The 22,613-nt window shown below is 35.2% G+C and overlaps 1 protein-coding gene across 4 annotated transcripts in view; it reads left to right on the plus strand.

The window, feature by feature from the left end:
* LOC115220476 (tripartite motif-containing protein 59) overlaps nucleotides 1-22,613 on the plus strand; it is a 90,131-nt gene that overhangs the window by 45,424 nt on the left and 22,094 nt on the right. For 2 of the 4 annotated variants that reach the window (XM_029790607.2, XM_029790608.2), the window contains exon 2: nucleotides 15,258-18,148. The exons of the other annotated variants lie outside the window; for them this stretch is intronic. In XM_029790607.2, coding sequence (XP_029646467.1) covers nucleotides 15,258-16,288 — 1,031 coding nt within the window. In that variant the 3' untranslated portion in view covers nucleotides 16,289-18,148. Of the gene's footprint in view, nucleotides 1-15,257; nucleotides 18,149-22,613 lie in introns of those variants that run through there. 4 annotated transcript variants of the gene reach the window in all.

Raw genomic sequence — 22,613 nt, forward strand, 5'->3', positions numbered from 1 at the left:
TCTCTCTCTCTCTCTCTCTCTCACTCTCTATCATGAATACACATACATTCACAGGCACACATACTCACTCTCCTATAGATATGTACGCACGCACAGTCACACGTACGTATACACACACAGCACACCAAATATAAACTGCAATATGTATAAACATGCTCACACACACACACGCACACACACACACACACACCACACACACACACACACACACACGCACGCGCGCGCGTAAGAGCGCACACCTGAAGGACTGCCCCAGAGCTTTATTTTCTGTGTAGCACATTTGAAGTGAAGGCGAGATTTTAATTCGTTAGATTTATACAAGCATAGTCAGTGTTTAAGAAGATAGCATTGCAAGCGCGCGGTTCTGAGTTCGATCACACTACGCGTCAATTTAGGGAATATTCTTCTTATCACAGCATCCGGTTGGCCAATATGTTGATAGAGAAAAACTGTTTGAGATCGATATAGGCATGTCTAAAGGGTAGTTGTCTCCGCTCGACTTTGTTACTATGTAACTTTCTGAAAAATGCAATTTTTTAAAAATAAGATAACTTTTGTTTAGTCATAAGCGCAGTCCTGGTTGTGTGGTAAGAAGCTTACTTACACATTGTTCTAGGTTCAGTTCCATTGCGTGGCAGCTTGGACAAGTGTCTTCTATTGTAGCTTCAGGCCGACTAAGGCCTTGTGAGTGGATTTGGTAGACGGAAACTAAAAAAAGCTTATCATGTGTGTATGTGTGTGTATCTGTGTATATGCATATACATACATGCATTACACACACACATACACACACATATATATATATTATACATACATACATCTCTCTTAGTGTTTCAGCAAAAGAGGCCGATAAATTAAGTAACAAGCTCAAAATAAACTAGTGAGGTCGATTTGTTCGACTAAAATTCAAGTGGATGCCCCGCGAAAGTAAAGTACAAAAGTATACCCGAGGTATATTCGACGAAATCAATTTCTTTTCACTAGAAATTCTAAATCCAATGAAGTCAGGTTCGTTATCTTCACCGTCATGAAATATTAAGTTTAGCCACAATTCATGCTATTCGCTATGCAATGTACTTTTTTCGACCTTATTCCACGAAAAAAACAAATCACCATACTTCTTCCTTTAAATTATGTTATGAAATCCCTAATATTTAGTGCAGTCATGAACAGTGCATGAACTCTAATCTGTATTTAAGCAACAAGGCTGACTCACAGAGGTGTAGTTAAGAGGGTGGAATTGACCAAAAACAGTCTTTTATTGAAAGTTCTGCCTGGGTTGTCCCCAAACCTTATCCCAAGTCAAAAATATTATATTTGAATCGAGGCAAATAGAATTATAGGCTGCTCTAGCGTTAAGCACGACGTAATTTTCATAATTTCAAAATACTTTCAAAAATTTTTAAATAAGTGCTTAGTGATTCTCTTTTTATTACCTTAATAGGTAAATCGAAAGTTTTTCACCCCTTTAAATGCTTTTGGGTTAGTACTCTTACCAATTGCTATCAGCTTGGTTTTGTGTATCGTTGCAGCATTTGTGGAGCTAAGAATTGCTGTCCTGTCTTTGGAATCCTTACTCTCATACTGACACGCCTCCAAATCTTAGGCTAGGATTTTTCTTGCTATACACGACTCATACAAGGCAAATTCGTCAATGTTAATTTATATCTAATATACGATTCTGCTGGAGTTTTTGTGAAAATTTATCCTTAAGCTGCCGTTGTTCGCTTGTCAGCACTGCGCTTTCCATCCCAGTAATAAAATTCCATGTTTTCTTTAAACATGCTTCATCGTCCTTGACAATATTTCAGAGTCATAGCTTTAGTTCTCTATGAAAAATTTTGGTCTGCTCGAAAAGCATTTCCCCATGATCAAAACCACATTTGAAAAGCACTAATTTAATACTCTAGGCATCTTTCAAAGTTTGTCTATTCGTTAAACTTTTGTGGGTTTCAATTCTAAAAGAAAACTTTAAAATTAGCTCCTTCTGCTTAAAAAAATATCATTCAGAGCATCTGACCGGCCCATATTATACAAACAATTTAGAAAAGTTCTTTCTATATTTTTTTTATCCACCTTATTAATCAATGTAATGTTTTATGAGTACTCTTATTAGCATTAGCAACACCTGTTCCGTTTATTCTCTTAAATAACATCCTTTGGATCGAATGTACTATAAGAGCACTATATCATCAAAACATGGATACGAAGTGAATAAAGCTCGGCTCCTTAGTACCGCTGATAGTGCCGCACTGGTGGCAGATAAATTAATGACGGCAGATTCAAAACACGGTGGGACATAGAAGTTATAGAGCCACAGGATCTTCTGTATGTTACCTTTCTCGTTTCTCTGTTATTTTTTTTCGTTGTTCGAAAAAAAGTACGTTCTCTGTGTTTTTGTTTTTTATGTTTTCGCTTCTCATTGTGTCTACGTTTTTTTGAAGTCCTGTAAGCATATATGTATGTATATATACATATATATGTAGGTATGTACATATATGTATGTATATATGCATATATTTATATATTATTTATCTTATTATATGATCGAACGCCACGATTAAGTTTTATCTTAATAATTACGATGCGCACTCTTGTTCTATCTCTTCTCTGTCTATCTATCCCCCTCTCTTCTTCCTTTCTGTTTTTCTCTCCCACCCATTCCTTATTCTTCTCCTCTCCCCTTCACCGTTCCCCCCTCTCTCTCAGCCTTCCTCCTTGACTCTCTCGTTGCTCACCCGTGACGAAAGGCCCTCCATCTTTCTTTCTTCCCCTTCCTTCCTAAAGATAAGACGTACTTTTATCTATCTCTTCTCAAAGCTCGTTTTTCCAGCGTTCATAACTTCACATCATCTTGGCTTAACAGCTCTCACCGTTTGTTTTAACTGTTTTGTTCTCACTGTCCTGTTTTTGTTACCAGTTTCACCTTCCGCAAAACATCCCAAATTTTATTTAATTTGCTTTTTAACGAAGTCGCGTATTGTCCTTACCTTCAAACGCGGAGTATATAAAACAGGGGACAACTGATGAAGGGAATGTTCTTTATGTTGCATGTCTCGTTTCTCTGTTTGTTTTTTCGTTGTTCGTAAAAAAGATATTTTTCTGTGTTTTTGTTTTTATGTTTTCATTTCTCATTGTGTCAACGTTTTTTTATATCATGTACCCATATATGCATGTATATATACATATATATGTAGGTATGTACATATATGTATGTATATATGCATATATTTATATATTATTTATATTACACACACACACACACACACACACACATATATAATTGCTTGTGGTGGCGATATCTTTTCCAAACGAGGACATTTGAAATAGTAACCACGAGTGTAATGGGTAGAACTGTTTACAGGTCTGAATTTGTGCGGACATACTAGTATGCAGTCCTGCAAATTATATTCATCTGGACGATCACACCGATGATCTACAGACATTCATTTAAGTAAAATTACGTAATATGTCAATAGTGAAACATGTATGCGAATAATCCATATTTTGATTGCATTTTCGTTTGTCTTGCTCGATTACGTTTTGGTTGTTTTTGCTAAATGTTTCTTGAGAACATTTCTTAGTGGTAAGACCATAGCGGATCAATTTCTAGCATAAGGATGTCCACATAGTGGTTTCCCTCTAATATGTATATATATACATATGGAGTGTGGGCGTGATCGCGCGTGTGTATTGTGAAGGTCAGTATGACTTTACTCACAGTATAGAATTAGCCCATTAGAAAATGTTCCGTTGTTATTCTTAAACTTAGATAAAATTAATACACATATTTTAACACTACATACTTATATCATCATCTCGTCGTCGTCGTCCTCTTCCTCCTCCTCCTCATCATAATCATCATCGTCGTCGTCGTCGTCATCGTAGTCGTCCTCAACAACAACAACATCATCATTGTATTAACGACTTTTCTATGCTTGTCTATGGAGAAATAAGAATACTTATTATACACATACACATTCACACATACACACATAGATACATACATACATACGTACGTACGTACATACATACATACATACATACGCACATACATACATACATACATACATACATACATGCATACATACATATATACATACATACATATATACATACATACATACATACATATATACATACATACATATATACATGCAAATCGTAAAGAAGTAAGAATGGCCTGCTCAAAACAACGCTTTTCAGAATATTGGTTATTTATTTATCAATGCAGAATGGATTACATAATTTAAGAGTCTTTTAAGACGCACTGCTTGTCTTCAGCTGTTCCTAATTTGTGATTCATTATTTTTTTGAGATATTTTGGCTGGTAGAATATTGGAAAGTATCGTTTGGCTGGATATAATGACTTATCATTTCTAAGATTATGGGTGGCTATAAATGGATTACTTATGCTTTTCTTTCTGTCTTCGCCCTCGTTGTAAATGCTTTCCGTATGACAGAGATTTGTATGCCTTCACCATTGTTATGGCAAGATTTACTGAGTTTTTAAAGTAACATTTTTTCTATCTCTTGCTCTCCAGATTGCTCTTTGTTTCCAGACACTCCTGGGATACATCTTTCTGGACTAACATACCTAGGTTCTTATTACCTGTGAGGTATTTCTTTTACCATGCTACCATAACAGAATATTTCCCTTCAACATTCAGCAGTGATATTGTCCTGAACTGAGTGTATATCCCCCGCCCCCCAACTATCATGTAATAGTTGCTGATCTTCAGGTTCCACCATGCTGATCTTTACAGCTTTTGGAGATACTTAAGGACACTGGGACTTTTTTTTATACAGAAGATAAGGAATTCTGTTTGGCTCAAGTAATGATTTAGGTCTGGCTATCTGAATTATTTTACTTCTTCCAGTATTGGTGGTTGTTATTGAACATTTCTGTGTCCTTCGAAGAGAGTGGGGCACACACACACACACACAACACACACACACACACACACACACACACACACATATATATATATATTATATATATATATATATATATATATATATATATATATATATATATATATATATATATATATGTAACATACTAGAACGTGTGTATTTCTTTAATCACAGCGGTATTTATTTCTAGATTCGAAGAAAATTTCGAAGCTCGAAAGAGATACATTTCATCTTATAGATGTCATCAATTGAATAAACAGTCTTGGCTGTGTGATTAAGCGGTTCACTTCCCAACCACATAGTTTCGTGTTCAATTTTCTACTATAGCGAAACTCTGGTCAAGCCATGTGTGTGGATTTGTTAGCGAGAAACTGGGGATCAAAAAGAACTTGGCAAATAAACTAAATTAAATTAGCACTTCTATGTAGACTAGGTTTCACAGTTTACCACAAAAGGATACATAAACATTCCAAATCATTAAACTGGTCAGTATAACAGTCCATTCGAAGTTAAATAGTTCTATAATGATCCCAGGCACCCTGTAAATCTCTCTGTCTTTCTCTGTAAATACACACACACACGCACATATATATAATATGAGGGAATATTATTCCAAACTTACAGGGAAAAATTCAATTTAGAAATACTAAATCAATCTTCACAAAATATATATATATATATAAATTGGAAAAAACCCCACCTTTTATTAATTCAATAATGAAAAATTAAGTTATCCTATTTAGCAAAAATTACATATTATAGAAAGATAAAACATATAACAATGATTAAGTAATGTGCATGATAATAAATAAAATGTATATATTTGGTAGAATAACGACACGTGTTTCGTGGCTATATTTAAGAAATGATAATAGTAAAAATAATAGTAGTAGTAGTAAAATCACTTCAATATAAATATAGCCACTCTTCAGGTTAAAGATAACAAATATATACGTTATTCTACCAAATATATACGTTTTATTTATTATTTTGCACATTACTTAACCATTGTTATATGCTTTATCTTATATTTAATCTTTTTAGAACATGTAATTTTTCTAATGGTATAATTTAATTTTTCATTATTGAATTGATAAAAGGTGTTTTTTTCTAATTTATATATATATATATATCAATGTAATAATTACTGCATATTTGTTTGTGAAATGGAGTTAATGTAAAAAGATTCCAGCGAGCAAATAAGAATGGATATCTCAAAACATCTCTACATGTGTTTCAATAACGTGTTTATATATTTATCAATATATAATGTTTCTATCTGTCCTTCTCAATAGAAAAGTAGGTAGAAGGAGTATGGTGTTGGCTTTCTGCCACTGGAATTCAGTAAGTATCACATCTGGTTTGTAGATACTGTGAAAAAGCGCAACGAAGGAGGGTGGAAAGTGGTGCCTGGTTAATGCTAAAATCATGGGTGGGCACGTACGTTCATATGTACGTTTGTAGGTGTGTGCGTGTTTGTATATAATAAGCTGGGTGTGGCAAGCGGCGTGCTAATCTCTCATGATGGTAAGAAATGCTGATTGGCAGAAACTTTAATGTTCATGATCATTGTGCAGTCTGCCTTTTATGTGGATAGGATTGGAAAATTTCGCTTTTACAGTTTAGGTAGGTATCCTATTGTTAACAAGATATGTGACGTTGCCTTTGCATGAGTATTTTATATCTGTCTCAGGTTGGGTCAACCTAATGAAATGTTCTTTATATAAGGTTTACAGCTAAATTAATCTCTTAAGTTATGTCTATTGAATATTATTCTGAATTGTTTGGGGAAAGTGTTTATCGGCAGTACGGAAAAATGTTTTATCCACACAAGTTTTAAGTTTAAGGAGAAACGGGTGCGAATCACAAAACTTTCCAGTGGCGTTTTCTCTTGGTGGATTATGTCCGAGCGTATAACTAATTTTGTCTTTAAACTCGCTGACGGTTAGGGCATTGTTCAAGTGCAAAACTGTGTCATCGAAAATATCTTTACTCGAAGACAGGTTAGAGATTCTTCAGCTGATCTCTTTAACCAGACTCTTGAATACTGTGGCAGCATAACAAAAAGCTGTATTTATGTGACAGCCTCTCAATCGGTTTTCTAAAAGACTTATAAGCACTAGTTGAGGAAATCAATCAACTTCAGGTTGGATATTACTGTGACCTTAACTCCAAGATAATTCAAGGTAGCTTTTATGTCTTTCCTAAACCTATTAATTGTGCGACTACTGATCCCTTATATTGCAAAAGCATACTCTCTATAGAGGTCAAAACTAGTAGAGGGGAACTTATTTAGTAAAACCATGATAAAAAAAAACAATAAGGTTCCAATGAATCTTCTGTTACTAAAGAAGTGACAGCAAAAGTAGATGGTTCTTGGGAAATATTTTTTTCAAAGAAATTATCCAGAGTGATTTGCCGCGACCCATTCTTCTGGAAAGTTCAAAAGTGTTGCGGTATTGTATTAGAAAATCTTTTTATAACTGACTCAACATTCAGAAAGATAGAGTAATGTGATCTCACAATATCTGTGAATTCATGCAAGAAATCAAAATCATCAGCTCTTCTGGTTGCATGCTTTCATTTTGGTCTTTGTCAGTGTTCTGCATCGATCCAGCCTTTTCCCGATGTTTCTTAACTTTAGTCTCTTCCTGAATGTCATCGAAGGACAGTTTCTTTCTCTATTCCTCAATTATGTCCTCTTCATTCACATTCAGGCCGGTACACTTGTTCAAACATACAATCTACTCAACTACATCTCTGTCTCAAATATTTCAAACTTCTTGCACTTTGAAGAAAGCTCTCTCCATGATTTCCTTATTAAATGGATAGCATTTATAATGATGCCCCGAACGTCTTTTAATGTCAAATAACCAGACGAAGTCGTTTCAAAACAGGTCCTGAACAAATAATTTGTTTGAAATAATTCCTATCACTTGCTAATCAATGGATTAGTATTGGAGTGGTAGGAAATAAAATGAAACACACACGTATTTGTTTCATGTGGTTTTAAAGGAGTGCTGAAACATTGTCTATAACAAGAAAAGCTATTTTTGAATGACCCTTCTCCTTGAGATAGTTACACTCAGTGAAAACACATAAATAAACCACGAAGTTAATAGGTTTCTTGTAACTCAAGCTTCGTGTTGGAAGATTACTGAATACCAAACCTGTTATTGCTGAAGATCCTTGGGTTCTCTGACTGATAAAGCAAGAGTGGTTTCACTTTAAGACATTAGCGCAAGGAAGTAAGGTTAGTTTGTCCTTTACGGTATATATTAACAAAATCTGATCCTTTGCGTGATGCAAATCCACTCCCCCACCCATAAAATCTAATTTCCTTACAATTTAAAACCTGTTGAGACAGGAATTATCCTTCTTTACACGTTCACAAAACTCGGCACTATTTTTCTGCAACAACTCTAAGTTGCTAGCTTTTCTATGCAACGCTGTGAACAGCGGGACGTTCTTTTTAAAGATTTGCATCATCCCTTGCTGGTTTTAAATTTTACTGGACTAGACTCACTAACGCTTATACTAGGTGCATCTCTCTCTAGTAGCTCGTAAAGAGATTTACCTTTCTCATAAATCACTTCACTCACTGAATCACTAGCTTGTTATTTTTCTCTCAAGCATACTAGTAAAATATTTGCGTGACATTGTTATACAAGACACAAATATACCTACCGATATAGTTTTTTAGCTGGTGAGCTGGCAGAAACGTTAGCACACTGGGCGAAATGCTTAGCGGTATTGCGTCTGTCGTTGCGTTCTGAGTTCAAATTCCGCCGAGGTCGACTTTGCCTTTCTTCCTTTCGGGGTCGATAAATTAAGTACCAGTTACGCACTGGGGTCGATGTAATCGACTTAATCCGTTTGTCTGTCCTTGTTTGTCCCCTATATGTTTAACCCCTTGTGGGCAATAAAGAAACAGATATAGTTTTTTAGCTGCTTAAAAAGTTTTTCATAGTGGTAAAGATTATAGATTTGGTCAATCCGTATTTCGTGTTAACATCGATTAAAATGACACCAATTTAGTATTTCCTAGAAATACAAAAAAAATGTTCATAGTAATATTCTTTCGAAAAGTTTTTCCTTTCTGCAGAGTGAATATTTTTCTACAAAAAGTCGATCTTCTGTTACTTTAAATTCTAATTCGCGATTTTTTCTGGAAAGCGTTCGTTGACATGATTTTATTTATTGCCACATCATTGAAAAAGTATTCACTGTTATGATTTTTCGTTTCTACAGATGCTCGTTATCAAAGAGTCAACTGTACTGGGTTGATACGATCTCTGAAGGTGGGGATCTATTATATATACTCACTCATATTATCAATAATTGTTAGTAATGATCGTATAATAACGTATATATTCTTGGCACACAACCTTTATTAGTGATAGTAAATAAATTGAAAATATCCAAAGTGTCATATAAGTATCTTTCGATAACAAAAACAGATTGATACTCGGCTATATCACTAATATCGCAGAGCCTTAAGCGAACCCATCATCTGGAATCAGGTAAAGAAAGGAAACTGGATTCATTCTTCATTCCAGTTTATCACAACCGTGACGGTATTGCTGAACGACCTGTTATTCACTCAGTCTCTCTTCAGTCACCAAGATTCTTCGAAAAGTTACTAGTTTGACCTATGCACCAACATACACAATACCTAACATCAATCAGATCGATGTACTGGGTCATCTCATAAACAATGTTGTTTTGTTTATACTTCTTTTATTTTTCAAAATTAGAATAATCAAAGTTCTTTTTTAATCTAAAATATACTCTTCTTCATTTTCTACAATGCTCCTCCATCTATCTGGCAGACTTGCAAGGCCCCTCTTCCAAAATTCACTTGTCCGTGACGAAAAATACTCCTCCACTACTGTTCTATACCTCGTCTACAGAATTCATATTTTCTGTCCAGCGAATATGGTGGGTGGGGCATCATTTCCCATTTAAACTGCTCCAGCCTTTGGAATGTCATCCTCGCTGTATGTGGCCGAGCATTATCCTGATGGAAGAATACCTTTCGTCTTGAAAGCAAAGGTGGTCGTTTTTCTTCTAGCGATAACTTAAGCCGCTCAAGTTGCTCGCTGTAGCTCTCCTTTGTTACTGTTTGCTTTGGGTTTAAAAGTTCAAAGTGGACTAAACCTTTCATATTCTACCAAACAAATAACAACACCTTATGTGGGTGAAGACCTTTAGTATAAGGTGCCGGTGTTTCTCCTTTCCCTACCTACTGTCTTCGGTGTTTGACATTTTTTATAGAGAAGCCATTTCTTGTCACCAGTCACTATTCGGTCCAAAAACGGTTCATTCGTGAGACGTGACAGGAAAGAACACACATTCACACTCCGTATGTGATTAGACTCGCAAAGTTTGTGAGGAACCCATTGACCCAATTTGCTCACTTTTCCGATGGCATGCAGGTATTGATGAATGGTTGACTGACCAAATCCAAGCTTCTCTACTAGTTCCTCAACAGTTAAGATTAGATTTTGTTCCATCAGGGTTCGCAGGACGTCCTCGTTGAGCTCTGCAGATCTTCCAGGACAAGCCTTGTCTTCTAGGCTGTAGCTTCCGGCTCGGAATTTCTGGAACTACCGTTGACACTGCCTTACACTTATTGTCCGACCTTCATATACTGAATCAATATTCCTTGCACTTTCCGTTGCATTGTTGCCTTTATGGAACTCATAAAGCAAATTATGCTGAATATGCTCCCTTGTCACTTCCATTATAGCTTTGGAAAAATAACTTAAAATCTAACTTCACTCTTCAAAACTTGCACTAAGAATAAGGGCAAGGTAAAATTACTATCTGATTTTATTGCAAGTTCACACAGGTAGTTTATCCCATTTCCCTCCGACTTTTAGTTTATGTAATTGAAAAAAAAAAAGCTGCATTATTTATGGGATGACTCAATAATTAACGTTTCTCTTGAACATTTATAAGTCGATAGCTGCCGGAAATGATTTGCAGTGAATAAATTTCTTCGATTGACGTTCTGAGCATGGTGATTAGTGCGGACTCGGGAAAGAGAGCTGAGTACAGATGATGCTGGGTGGAAGGACAAGTGATTAGCTCCTGGCCAACTCTAATTAAAAACACCTTTCATCACAGACAGCTCAACTATAATCCTCTCGTCTTTGTAGAGGTACGCAAAACTACATTAACAAGCGTGTCCTTTTAGTTTTCAAGATAGTGGGTTGTGATATCTGGGAGATTTGACTGCTATATCTAACAAATTGAGTTACTACATACAGGCTTCATCTTTGACCACATAGTTCGATCTTGTAGCTATTTAATCTAATGCTGGTTCAGGCGAACTTACGATTAAAGGCACACTGTCTTTTTCTCATGTGCAGCAAAGAACCCAGGATCACATTAGTTAACGTTTCCTTTTCTGACGATGGGATATAATTTGATCTTGATTTGGGTGCTATTTCTAGCAGGTAGAATTAGCTCCCCCTTTGGTTACACGGCTAATATACGAAGGTGATTGTAACTGATTAAATGTCCTCCTTCCCGACAACAAAGTACACAGACAACCAAGAAACTATTATTCTTGTCCTTGTCAGTTAGTTCACAAACACTCACAGTATACACGTCGCGGCAGATCGGCACACACACATACACGCACATGTACACACACACGCACACACAAACGCACGCATCCACACACACACACACACACACACACACACACACACACTCACACACACAAGTAAACTGTAAGTATATACATTTGAATTTTTTATGTATGTACAGTATCTGATTCGAGCATAAGAGATCGAGAATAAATAACGTGTAAACAAGATAAGCTGACTGGACTGAAGGGGCTCTGAAAATATGCCTGACTGGCCTGGAAATACTTTTAAGAGTCTTTATAGCTGCACATGACCGATGGGGCGAGAGTACGTGAGAGGCAAAATATCGATTTGTCCTACTTTACTTTTTAGCATAGTGATGTTGCATGTTATTACATGTTCCTTACTAAGCAACGTAGTAGTTATTCCAATACATGTGAAGGTTAATTTGGTACAAGTATATAAGTTGTTTAGTCTCATATGATTCCTGATAATGTAAAGCTACGATTAATGCTATTGCAGCTTTGATAATACAATCTTTTTGTATATATAGAATTATACTGATTCGCTTCTTTGTGATGGTAGAATTGATAGGAGGGAGATTCTAGCTGCTCTGTATCGAAGGGCGAATAACAAATAGAAGCGTCCGTATTAACTGGTTATCCCCGAAGGTGTTTCGAAATGCAGTAAATTCTTTCGAGGTACAAGTGCCGACAGTTCTCCTCGTTTACAGAGTTATAGTAACGCAAGAGTTGTGCACTAATATCGTAAAGTACACCTTAAACTCAAAGAGGGTTTGATTCAAGAAATAAATGTCTCTTCCCTCATTGTTTCAAGCAATATTCGGAAAGGATGTCGTTAGGTGGATGGGCTGAGTCTATCTTACCTAACCACAGATATATAACATGAGCTGCTGTTTAATCCACTCGGTCATTATTTATCGTCTACGTGCCCCGCCTTATATGTGAGTTCTTAAAACGCTTCAGATAACTAATGTACGTCTTGTAGCTTGTTTATTGATTTCGGAAAGCAGAAACCCTATAACAAGTACTTATTGTGAAATAAATGGCTAAGTGGATTAGGTTCTTGATAACATATTCATAGTATCTACCAATGGTAATGATGATGATGATGATGACGACGGCGATGACGGTGATGGCGATAACAGAAATAACAATAATGTTTTCACTATATCCGCCATATCTACTATATTTAGACACACTGTTTTCATGTAATAAGTGAAACACAAATATATACACACACACACACATACATACATACATGCATACATACATATATATATGTCTATATATCTATATATCTATATATATATCTATATCTATATCTATCTATCTATCTATCTATATATATATATATATATATATATATATTATATATATATATATATATATATATATATATATATATTGGTAAAAACGGTAAGATAACAAGTAAAAAGAATAAAAAAGAGTAGGTTTCTAGATTGCCATGTGTGTGTGCATGCATCTAATAAACAAACTATAAATTTTTCATGCAAGATCGAAAGGGGATTTAATGTATCAACTTCTGATATGGCAATCTAGAAACGTACTCTTTTTAATTCTTTTTACTTGTTTCAGTCATTAGACTGTGGCCATGCTGGAGCACCGCCTTTAGTCGAGCAATTCGACACAGGACTTATTTTTTGTTAGCCTAGTACTTATTCTATCGGTCTCTTTTTGCCGAACCGCTAAGTTACAGGGACGTAAACACACCAGCATCGGTTGTCAAGCGATGTTGGGGGGACAAACAGACACACACACACACACACACACACACACACCACACACACACACACACACACATATATATAAATGTGTGTGTGTGTGTATACATATATACGACGGGCTTCTCTCAGTTTCCGTCTACCAAATCCACTCACAAGGCTTTGGTAGGCCCGAGGCTATAGTAGAAGACACTTGCCCAAGGTGCCACGCATTGGGACTGAACCCGGAACCATTGGTTGGTAAGCAAGCTTCTTACCAGACAGCAACTCCTACGTAGGAAATTATCAAGGAGTTAATGAACTGAAGACTTTAAAATTGAAATATTTGTAAATTGGAACGAAAAGTATCTGGAGAATAAATTAAATTTATTTTGTGCATTTTAGTCAGTGAATTTGTACATTAAAATTTTATTTATCATTGAAACCCTATTGCAGAACTCTTTTTATTGTCAAAAACAAAAAAAAAAAGATAAAGTTTGTTTTTAAAATTAGTGGAGTATCTCCATTTTAGGCCTTTTGGTGTGGTGTAACCTCTGGAAACCTCTCAACAATTTTGACGTAACATTGTCTTTTGCGCGATATTTCGCCTTTTTTTGTTAGTTGATATTTTTTCCAGAGAGATATTAACTATTAGCTGTGGTCCTTGTGATGTGTCTCTTGTATTAGCAGTTCGAAGTGAACAAAGTAATATCTTGATTTTATTCTTTTGTCGCTGGTGTTGGAAATTTAGTAAAGTTGCTGTTATCTTTAAACTCTCAAAATCAAAATCACCAATTCCCATATATATTCATAATGATTTAATATAAAAGAAACTGCAAATCGCTCTAAGGCGACAGTTAATCACAAATTTTTATAATTTCGAACGACTTGTTGCAGATCCGCATATATTTTATGATGCTTGATTAAACGTTGACGTTTGCACAAACGGTATACAAGTAGACAAACAACTCATATAACGGATTTCGTGTTGAAACCTCTTAAGGTCTTATCATACTAAATTAGCTGCATCGAGTCAGATGTTTTGTTGTTGCATAAAAATGATAGCCGAACATAATATATTATCAATGAAGCATTACGAAAGCAAGTTTAAGTAGTATTTTGACCAAGGATACAGCAGAAAGAGTGCAGTAGAATAATGATAATTTTGACTTTAATAATAAAAATAATAATAATAATAATAATAATAATAATAATAATAATAATAATAATAATAATAATAATAATAATGATAATAATAATAGTTTCAAATGTTGGCACAAAGCCATAAATTTACAGGAGGGCAAGTCGATTACTTCGAACCCCAAAGTTCAACTGGTACTTATTTTATCAACTCGAAAGGCAAAGTCGACCTCTGCGGAATTTGAACTCAGAACATAAAGCGGGACGAAATGCCGCTATGCATTTTGCCCGGTGTGCTAACGATTATGCCAACTCGCCGCCTTAATAATAATAATAAAAATAAAAATAATAATAATGATAATAATAATAATAATAATAATAATAATAATAATAATAATAATGATAATAATAATAATAATAATAGTCTAATCTGTTGTGTGCTTATATGGAAAAAAGTTTTAATAGAGCCATAACTAATAAACATGAAATTTCAGACTATTTCTTATAAGAGCTACGTAGTGTCACAATTTATACATAATAACAATTAAGCAAACAGCCATACGTCCAACATGCTCAATAGGCGTGGCGAATGAATTATAGCTGTGGAGAATTTCAGAACAAATCTACTTCCACAGAAAATAATCTCCTTTTACGCAATTCATATTTACACTAGCACACACTCTTCCATAAACTCTTTTAACTACACCCATACAAATTATTAATTAACCCAAAATTAATTCTAGATCATGGGAAACAGGAACTTCTGTCTACGCAGATTGGTTCTGTTCTTTACACAATCAAACATTTTATCTATTATCTATAGATGTCTTTTAACAGCATTTTCCCCTTCATTACAGAAAAGATTCCAGAAAAGGTACCCAAAAATATTCATAGTACAGAAAAGCTTCGTAGACGGAATCTAATATTTGACGAGGAGCATTTTGAAGATGTTTTCCTGCGATGTCTTATATGCAGAGAAGTATTTAATGAATCAGAAAAACTGCCCAAGACGCTACCATGCCATCACTCGTTCTGTTTGCACTGTTTCTTGCAAATGTTCCGCGTTGAAGGAGAATATCGACAGTCACTGAGCTCGGCTTTCCGAAGTATGCCACGGGCTGTTAAAATCCAATGCCCCTCATGTCGAGATAGTATAATTGCTTCAGAAGATGACTTACGTCGATTACCGAACGATCACACTGTGCTAGAGTTGATTAACTTTGTACGGGAAACCGGCATCAACGATATATCATACTGTGCCAAACACCAACTGCAGCCTCTCAACTTCTTTTGTGAGCCGTGTGCGATCCCCGTGTGTTGTGACTGTACCGTCCTGGACCACAAAAACACAAACGGGCACAACGTAATGAACATAACGGAGGCCCTCAGTAAATACACACCAATTATCAATGACACAATTACTGAAATGGAGAAAAGTAAGCAGGAATATCTCTTCAAAAGAGCCCAAATCGAGCAGTCAATGAAACATTTGAGCCAAATGGAAACACAGGTAACTGACGAAATTAAATTGACGTTTCAAAAGCTACGTCATATGATTGACGAAAGGGAGCGCGATATTTTGTCCATGTCCGAGCAGGAAATGAATCGGAAACGTCAAAATCTCATGGACAATTTTAAGAAGATAATAGAGCGTGAAGAATGTATGATGGATCAAATGAAAGAGCTAGAAATAGCCAAAGAAGCAAATGACATAAGTCAGATGTTTACGTCACATCAAGCAGCGCAAAACACTCTCTCAACTCCGCTTCAACTTCCGCACATCACAAACGATAACTTTGGAGTGTCGTTTCACTTTGAAGCCTACAAACATCGACGAGTGATGCAGGATCTCCTGAACTTTGGACATTTAATGGTATTGTCCTCTTAAATGATCTGCTCATTTCACTTCTGTACGTTTATAGAACTAACGGCAAATTTATAATTTATTTTCTTTAACTAATTACAAAAATGCCTCACATATCTGTGTGTGTTTGTACATGTCTGTGGTGTGACATTCTGGAGAAAGTAATTTATTGGTGCGAGATTGTAAAAATTAGTAATCACTGAACTTTAGAAATGGTCGTCACAGTTTAGTAGAATTTGTAACACGACAGGAAATCATTTGTGACTGAGTGCAATCACTGATTCAACGTAATTAGCGATTAACTGTAATTGGCGAAGAGAGATGACAGATATTTTTGGAGAGAGAAAGTGAGAGAGAGAGAGAGAGAGAGAGAGAGAGTGATAGAGAGAGAGAGAGAGAGAGAGAGAGAGTGATAGAGAGAGAGAGAGAGAAAGAGAGAAAGAAAGGAGGGAGGGAGGAAGGGAGTAAGAGAGAGAGAAAGAGTCATTGTGAGTATTGAAGTAAAATAATGTAAGTTTATAGCCTAAAAGGCAGAAAAAGCGTAGCAAACGAGAAGAATGTCCACTAAAACAATCCTCCTATTTCCTTTCCCCTTGTGAAAGTTTTCTGAGCTAGATCAAAATGAAATGAAAGATGGTTGTAAAATAAGAGCTGTGATTCGTTTGGATGGTTTAACTTTGGAGATGGTGCAAAGAAAAAATACGTTTGGTAATTTTCCTTTGTTTCTTGTAAGGAGTAAGAAACTGCCTGGTAGTACTGAACATAAAATTGAGCTTAAATGATTTCTATCTGTAATTGTGTTAAAAGAAATACCGTATCGATTTTAAATGTTTTTCTTCCACTTCTATCATTAAAATCAGAGAAGTGTGTGTTCAGTAGTAATAGACAATTTTTTTTTATCGTAATTTGCTTTAGATGTGGTATTTCTACAGTAAAAATATTTTCGATTATATTTAAACAAATTTATTGCTATTATCTAGCGATAAACTTGACTAAGCTGAAGATAGAAAAGTGTATAAAACAAAAGAAAGTGGATATGAAAGTGGTCTTTAACTCACTGGGGAAGACTGTTACTGAATGTAATGAATGGAATATTTTGATGAATGCTTTCTGTTTTGTTTGTGTCGGATATTATCTGCATAAAAAGGAAGCAGAAACATGAAACAACACGGAAACCCCCGACTGAAAAAGAGCAGTTGCACAGTGTCTTTTTTTTTGTTTTTGCAGTAGACTCTTGTAGCTTTTCTCATTTAAACTCGAAGTTTACAAGAGGCAGAGTCGAACAACTCAGGAACAAATGTCATAGACCGAATCGGATCTAAGATCTACCCACACAGTTTTGAAGAAAAATGCGCACTTTCTACTCCCAAAACTGACACTTATATTTTAATTTTATTTCTTTTTTATACGGGGGACCGAAGTCTAAAAATGGCAACAACTACAAATTCAACGTATCCCGCATCCTTATGTGAATAAACAAATAAGTAAGCGAGGGGACGAGTAAAGCAAGCGTTATATATGATAAAGAATTTATTGAGCCAAGACAATCATGTTTTTCTTCCTGCAATTAAACCACACTTTGTCTAGTTCCTATTCTCAAACGCGAAACTTCAAAACAATATTATTTATCCATCTGTATATCTCTTGAATAATTTTTTTCTCAACGGAAATTTTCTCAAAGAGTATGCATTTACACTTTTAATGCAGATCTCTTGGCATGAATCCGCTGTTACTTTTCCTCCCCATTGTATTCTTTCTTTTTATTTCGATCCCATTCTATCCCTCATCCTAAAAGTCAACTCTATACCAATCATCTGAGTAAAAACTACATCCTCCTGATGAGAACTTCTAACTGAAAACTGATATTAAACATTTCAAGCCATTTGAATTGTTGTCTTTATTTCATTTCCATTTTATTTGAATTGTTGTTTTACATAATATTAAACGTATGTAAATTGACTGATGTATCAACTACATCTTAAGAGGTTTATTAATTTGTCTGTTGTATGAATGTATATGTGCGCACACACACACACACACACACACACACACACAATGTTTGGGTGATATGTGTATCACTAGATACACTTGAAAATTTAGCAGGATTAATGAAAAGTATCTAACCTAGATTTTGAGCGCATACGTCAGTCTCAAAATATCTCATAATTGGATCAACGTTTGGAACATTAGTCAATGCACAATACCCATGCGATTACTTCCATAACTACACGAGATATTTGGTGACATTCAAATATATATTTGAGAAAGATACCATGACATCCCGTGCAAGAAGATCAAGGCAAATAGTATTCTTCAAAACGTCATAGTGTACTTATATGTCTTAGAATGAAACTTAAAAACGATATTTCATATTCTTGATATTTTATGGCAGTCAGCAGAGTTAACTTTTTCCTAATTTGAAATCAATGAGACGCTTGCGAATTTTTTACTCTGTAGCAGCTATTTATAGTATATCTAAACAGTGTCCACAATACACGACCAGGTAGAAGATATGAATTGCCGACCTCGAATAGTTATCCATTTTATATTACATGGAAAAATGCGAGCATGAAAAGTCATATTCTAAGATTATAAACCTGGAAAAGTACCGGACAAGTCATTACACCTGTAAAAATATAGAATAAGCTATTACCTCTAGTAAAGAATAAGATACTTTTTACTTAAAATATTGCAGCAAAGAATGCCAGTTCTTCTAATTTATCACACTTTACATTTCTCATCTTTTAAATTTATTGTACAAAACTGTTCAGCTAATTTGTAAGTTTGCCTATTTAATCACTTTTCCTGTATTTAATGTAGTAAATTAGCCAAATTCTACTTAAATAAGTATAGTGTTATTTGTAAACAATTATAAAATAAGTTTTAATATTCAAATTTTAATTTTAGCTGCAATATTTTAAGTAACAAGTTTCTTATTCTTTACTTTATTAGAAGTAATAGTTTATCCTATACTTTTACGGGTGTAATAACTTGTCCTGTACTTTTCCAGATTTATAATCTTAAGAATATGACTTTTCATGCTCGCATTATCCCATGCTATCCATGATTTTTCCAGGCATTGCTGTTATAAGATAATTAATAATGTGTCAATTAATAAGTTAAGATTTTACCTTATAAAATACTGAAAAATAATATTTCAATTTTTCCATGTAAGTGATGATAATATTTATATGCGAATACAACGACAGGTCAAGTGATGTTGTTTGCTTTGAACGGTTGTGTCCGGGCATAAAAAATTTGTTAAGTGCTGGCATTGTAAATAAAGTTGTTGCTTTATACACTTGTAATCTGCTTCTACACAGTGCTTTACTCATGTGTGATGAAACAAAAATATATGAAATCCGTAATCAGGAGAAAATTTAACGAGTGGACACTTTATAAGAACACATGATTACTAACTCATTGTGTAACCTTTTCAAGCTGATTGAATAACCATTTCTCAAAATAACGGGATACTTTTGGATGAAAGGCAATTGATTGTAACGGAAAATTTTATAAACATTAAGGTGAGTCGAATAAAGATTAGAAAAAATAAAGTTAATCCAAACAAGAAAGCACAAAAAACACAACAACGTGAGGACGTGGAACAAATATAGTATTATTGGACGCTCAGGAAAGAAGGAAAGAAGGAGGGTTTAACGTTTCGAGCAGAGCTCTTCGTCGGAAACATAGGAGAAGGAAAGATCCAGAGAAGGGAAGACAGAGGAAAAAATATCGCCAACGGTACACACGAGGTCACATTTAGAAAAAATAAATTGGGTAACAAAAAATCGTAAGGACAGATGTAAAATTATACAGTATAGACCTTATCAGAAATAAGATATTGCAAGGGGTTACAATAGAATGAACGCGGAAGTAAGAATTAAAAAAGTAAAATAAAAAAAGGAGAATGAGTACCACAGAAAAAATTTAAAAACAAAGCGTAACAAATAAATAAAAATGTGAATACTAAAAGAGTAGGGGAAGGGCGGCAATGAGAGAGAAGAGAGAAAATACAGTTATATTCATACATATGTACGTAAATATACATACACAGATGCGCGCGCACGCACACACACACACACACACACACAAACATACACACACAATAATATTTCATATACATAGCTGTTCATTCATACATGTAAAAATGTCTTCAGAATTCTGTTAAAAATTCTGAAATATCTATGGTCACTTGAAAAATATCTAAATACTACCAAATTTAAAACTTCGTTTGTTGCCTTAGCCCTAACGCTTATGCTAAAGGATTGATAGAAGTACAAAACCTTTTTAGTTGCAGTTCTATGAGGACTTCAGGTGTTGCTTCAACTGGCGAAGATCTTCCCGGAGAATCCACTATTACTTAGTGCGCCGTTGTAACACGAGTAGTAATTGTTAAATGTTGCCTCGCCCGATGAGGAAGAAACCCCGGTTTTGAAAAAATAGAGCCGATGATTGGAGCCCTTATTAATATAGAATAGCTTTTCATGTGTCGTTCGATGTACTACCTTTAAGGTGGAATATTGCAAATATTAATTGATATCGAAGAAGTTGAGACTCAGTATTCCGTTATTTTGAAAACTAGTTGCCCAATCAGCTTTAAATGTTTATTCGATGGCTTGGTAATTATGAATCTGTATAAATACATGTAATCTATTGTTCTGAATACTCACGACTGTATGACGAACTTGAAACTATGAGTCATAGTTTGTGAAGTTTTTTCATCTTCAGTAAAATAGTATTTTACTCTACCTTAGGTATTCGAGGATTATATTCTCCACTTTGTTTTGTACCTTTATGCTTATACATGCATATATGCATGCATACATACATACATACATACATACATGCATGCATGCATACATACATGCATGCATGCATACATACATGCATGCATACATACATACATACATACATACATACATACATGCATACATACATACATATCGAAACTGCTAGAAATTTACTCACAAAAGCAAGTGCACCAATTATATCCAGATTAAAAATGTAAATTTGTATATGAATATAGACGCTGGAGGTTTCGAAGCAGTTGTTCATACATATACTCTTTCTCTTTGATTATATACATACATACACATACTGTGACACACACACACACACACAACACACACACACACACACACACACACACACACACATATGTATTCATGTTTGTATAAATATATATTTACACATCTATGCATGTGTAAATATACATATAAGCCTACGTATGTAGTACCTATGTATATGTAAATATTTATATGTATATCTATCTATCGACCCACCTACCTACCTACCTACCTATCTACCTACCTACCTACCTACCTACCTACCTACCTACCTACCTACGTACTTACCTACCTACCTACCTACATACCGACCTACCTACCTACATACCTACCTACCTACCTACCTACCTACCTACCTACCTACCTACCTACCTATCTACCTACCTACCACCCACATACCTACCTACCTACATACCTACCTACCTACCTACCAACCTACCCACCTACCTACCTACCTACATACATACATACATACATATACACACACATAAATGTTAAATGTTGTTATATGGCTATGAAAAGTGGCTCACAACGTGTTCGCAGTGCCAGTACTCATACCAACATTTGAGCTGTTTGATTGGACGCTTGACGAAATCCCAACCATTGATGTGAAGACCCGAAAAATACTAACAAACACACATAATTTCCACATAAACAGTGATGTTGACCGCCTCATCCTAAATCGAAAACAAGGGGACAGAGGCTTAACATCGATTCAAAATGCCTTTGAATGTCGTATCATATCCCTTCGGCAACATCTTTCAACCACTAAGTATCGAAGTAAATCCCTTGACCAAGTTTGCATACATAAAGCTGACAACATATGACTTGGAAGGCAGCTCCTTGTGCAGCATACCTTGTCTGATAACCTAGAATACATGCTCAAAGAAGTCACACGATTCTACCGCAACGTATCATCAGATGAAAAGAGATGAGCACATATGCACAGAAGACAATGCATAGATATGTTAGTAGAAAGCTCCGTGATGATCGTAACATTGAGCACCAAAACAGTCTTTCATGGACCAATAACTGGATTACTACCTTCCACTTTGAAGGGTATGCGTTTGCAATCCAGGAACAAGAAATATCAACAAAATACTTGATGCACAAAAGGGACGTAGTTGGAGGAAAAGCCGTAAAATGTGACAACCGATGCAGACTTTGTGGAGATAACACCGACGATACCACCTCATAGGCAGTTGTCCGAAAATGTCTTCACGGTGTTATCTATCGATAGGACATGATGTTGTAGCTAGGAAACTCTATAATGAAATCCG

Source organism: Octopus sinensis, linkage group LG16 (genome assembly GCF_006345805.1).
Source record: "Octopus sinensis linkage group LG16, ASM634580v1, whole genome shotgun sequence".
NCBI lineage: Eukaryota > Metazoa > Mollusca > Cephalopoda > Octopoda > Octopodidae > Octopus > Octopus sinensis.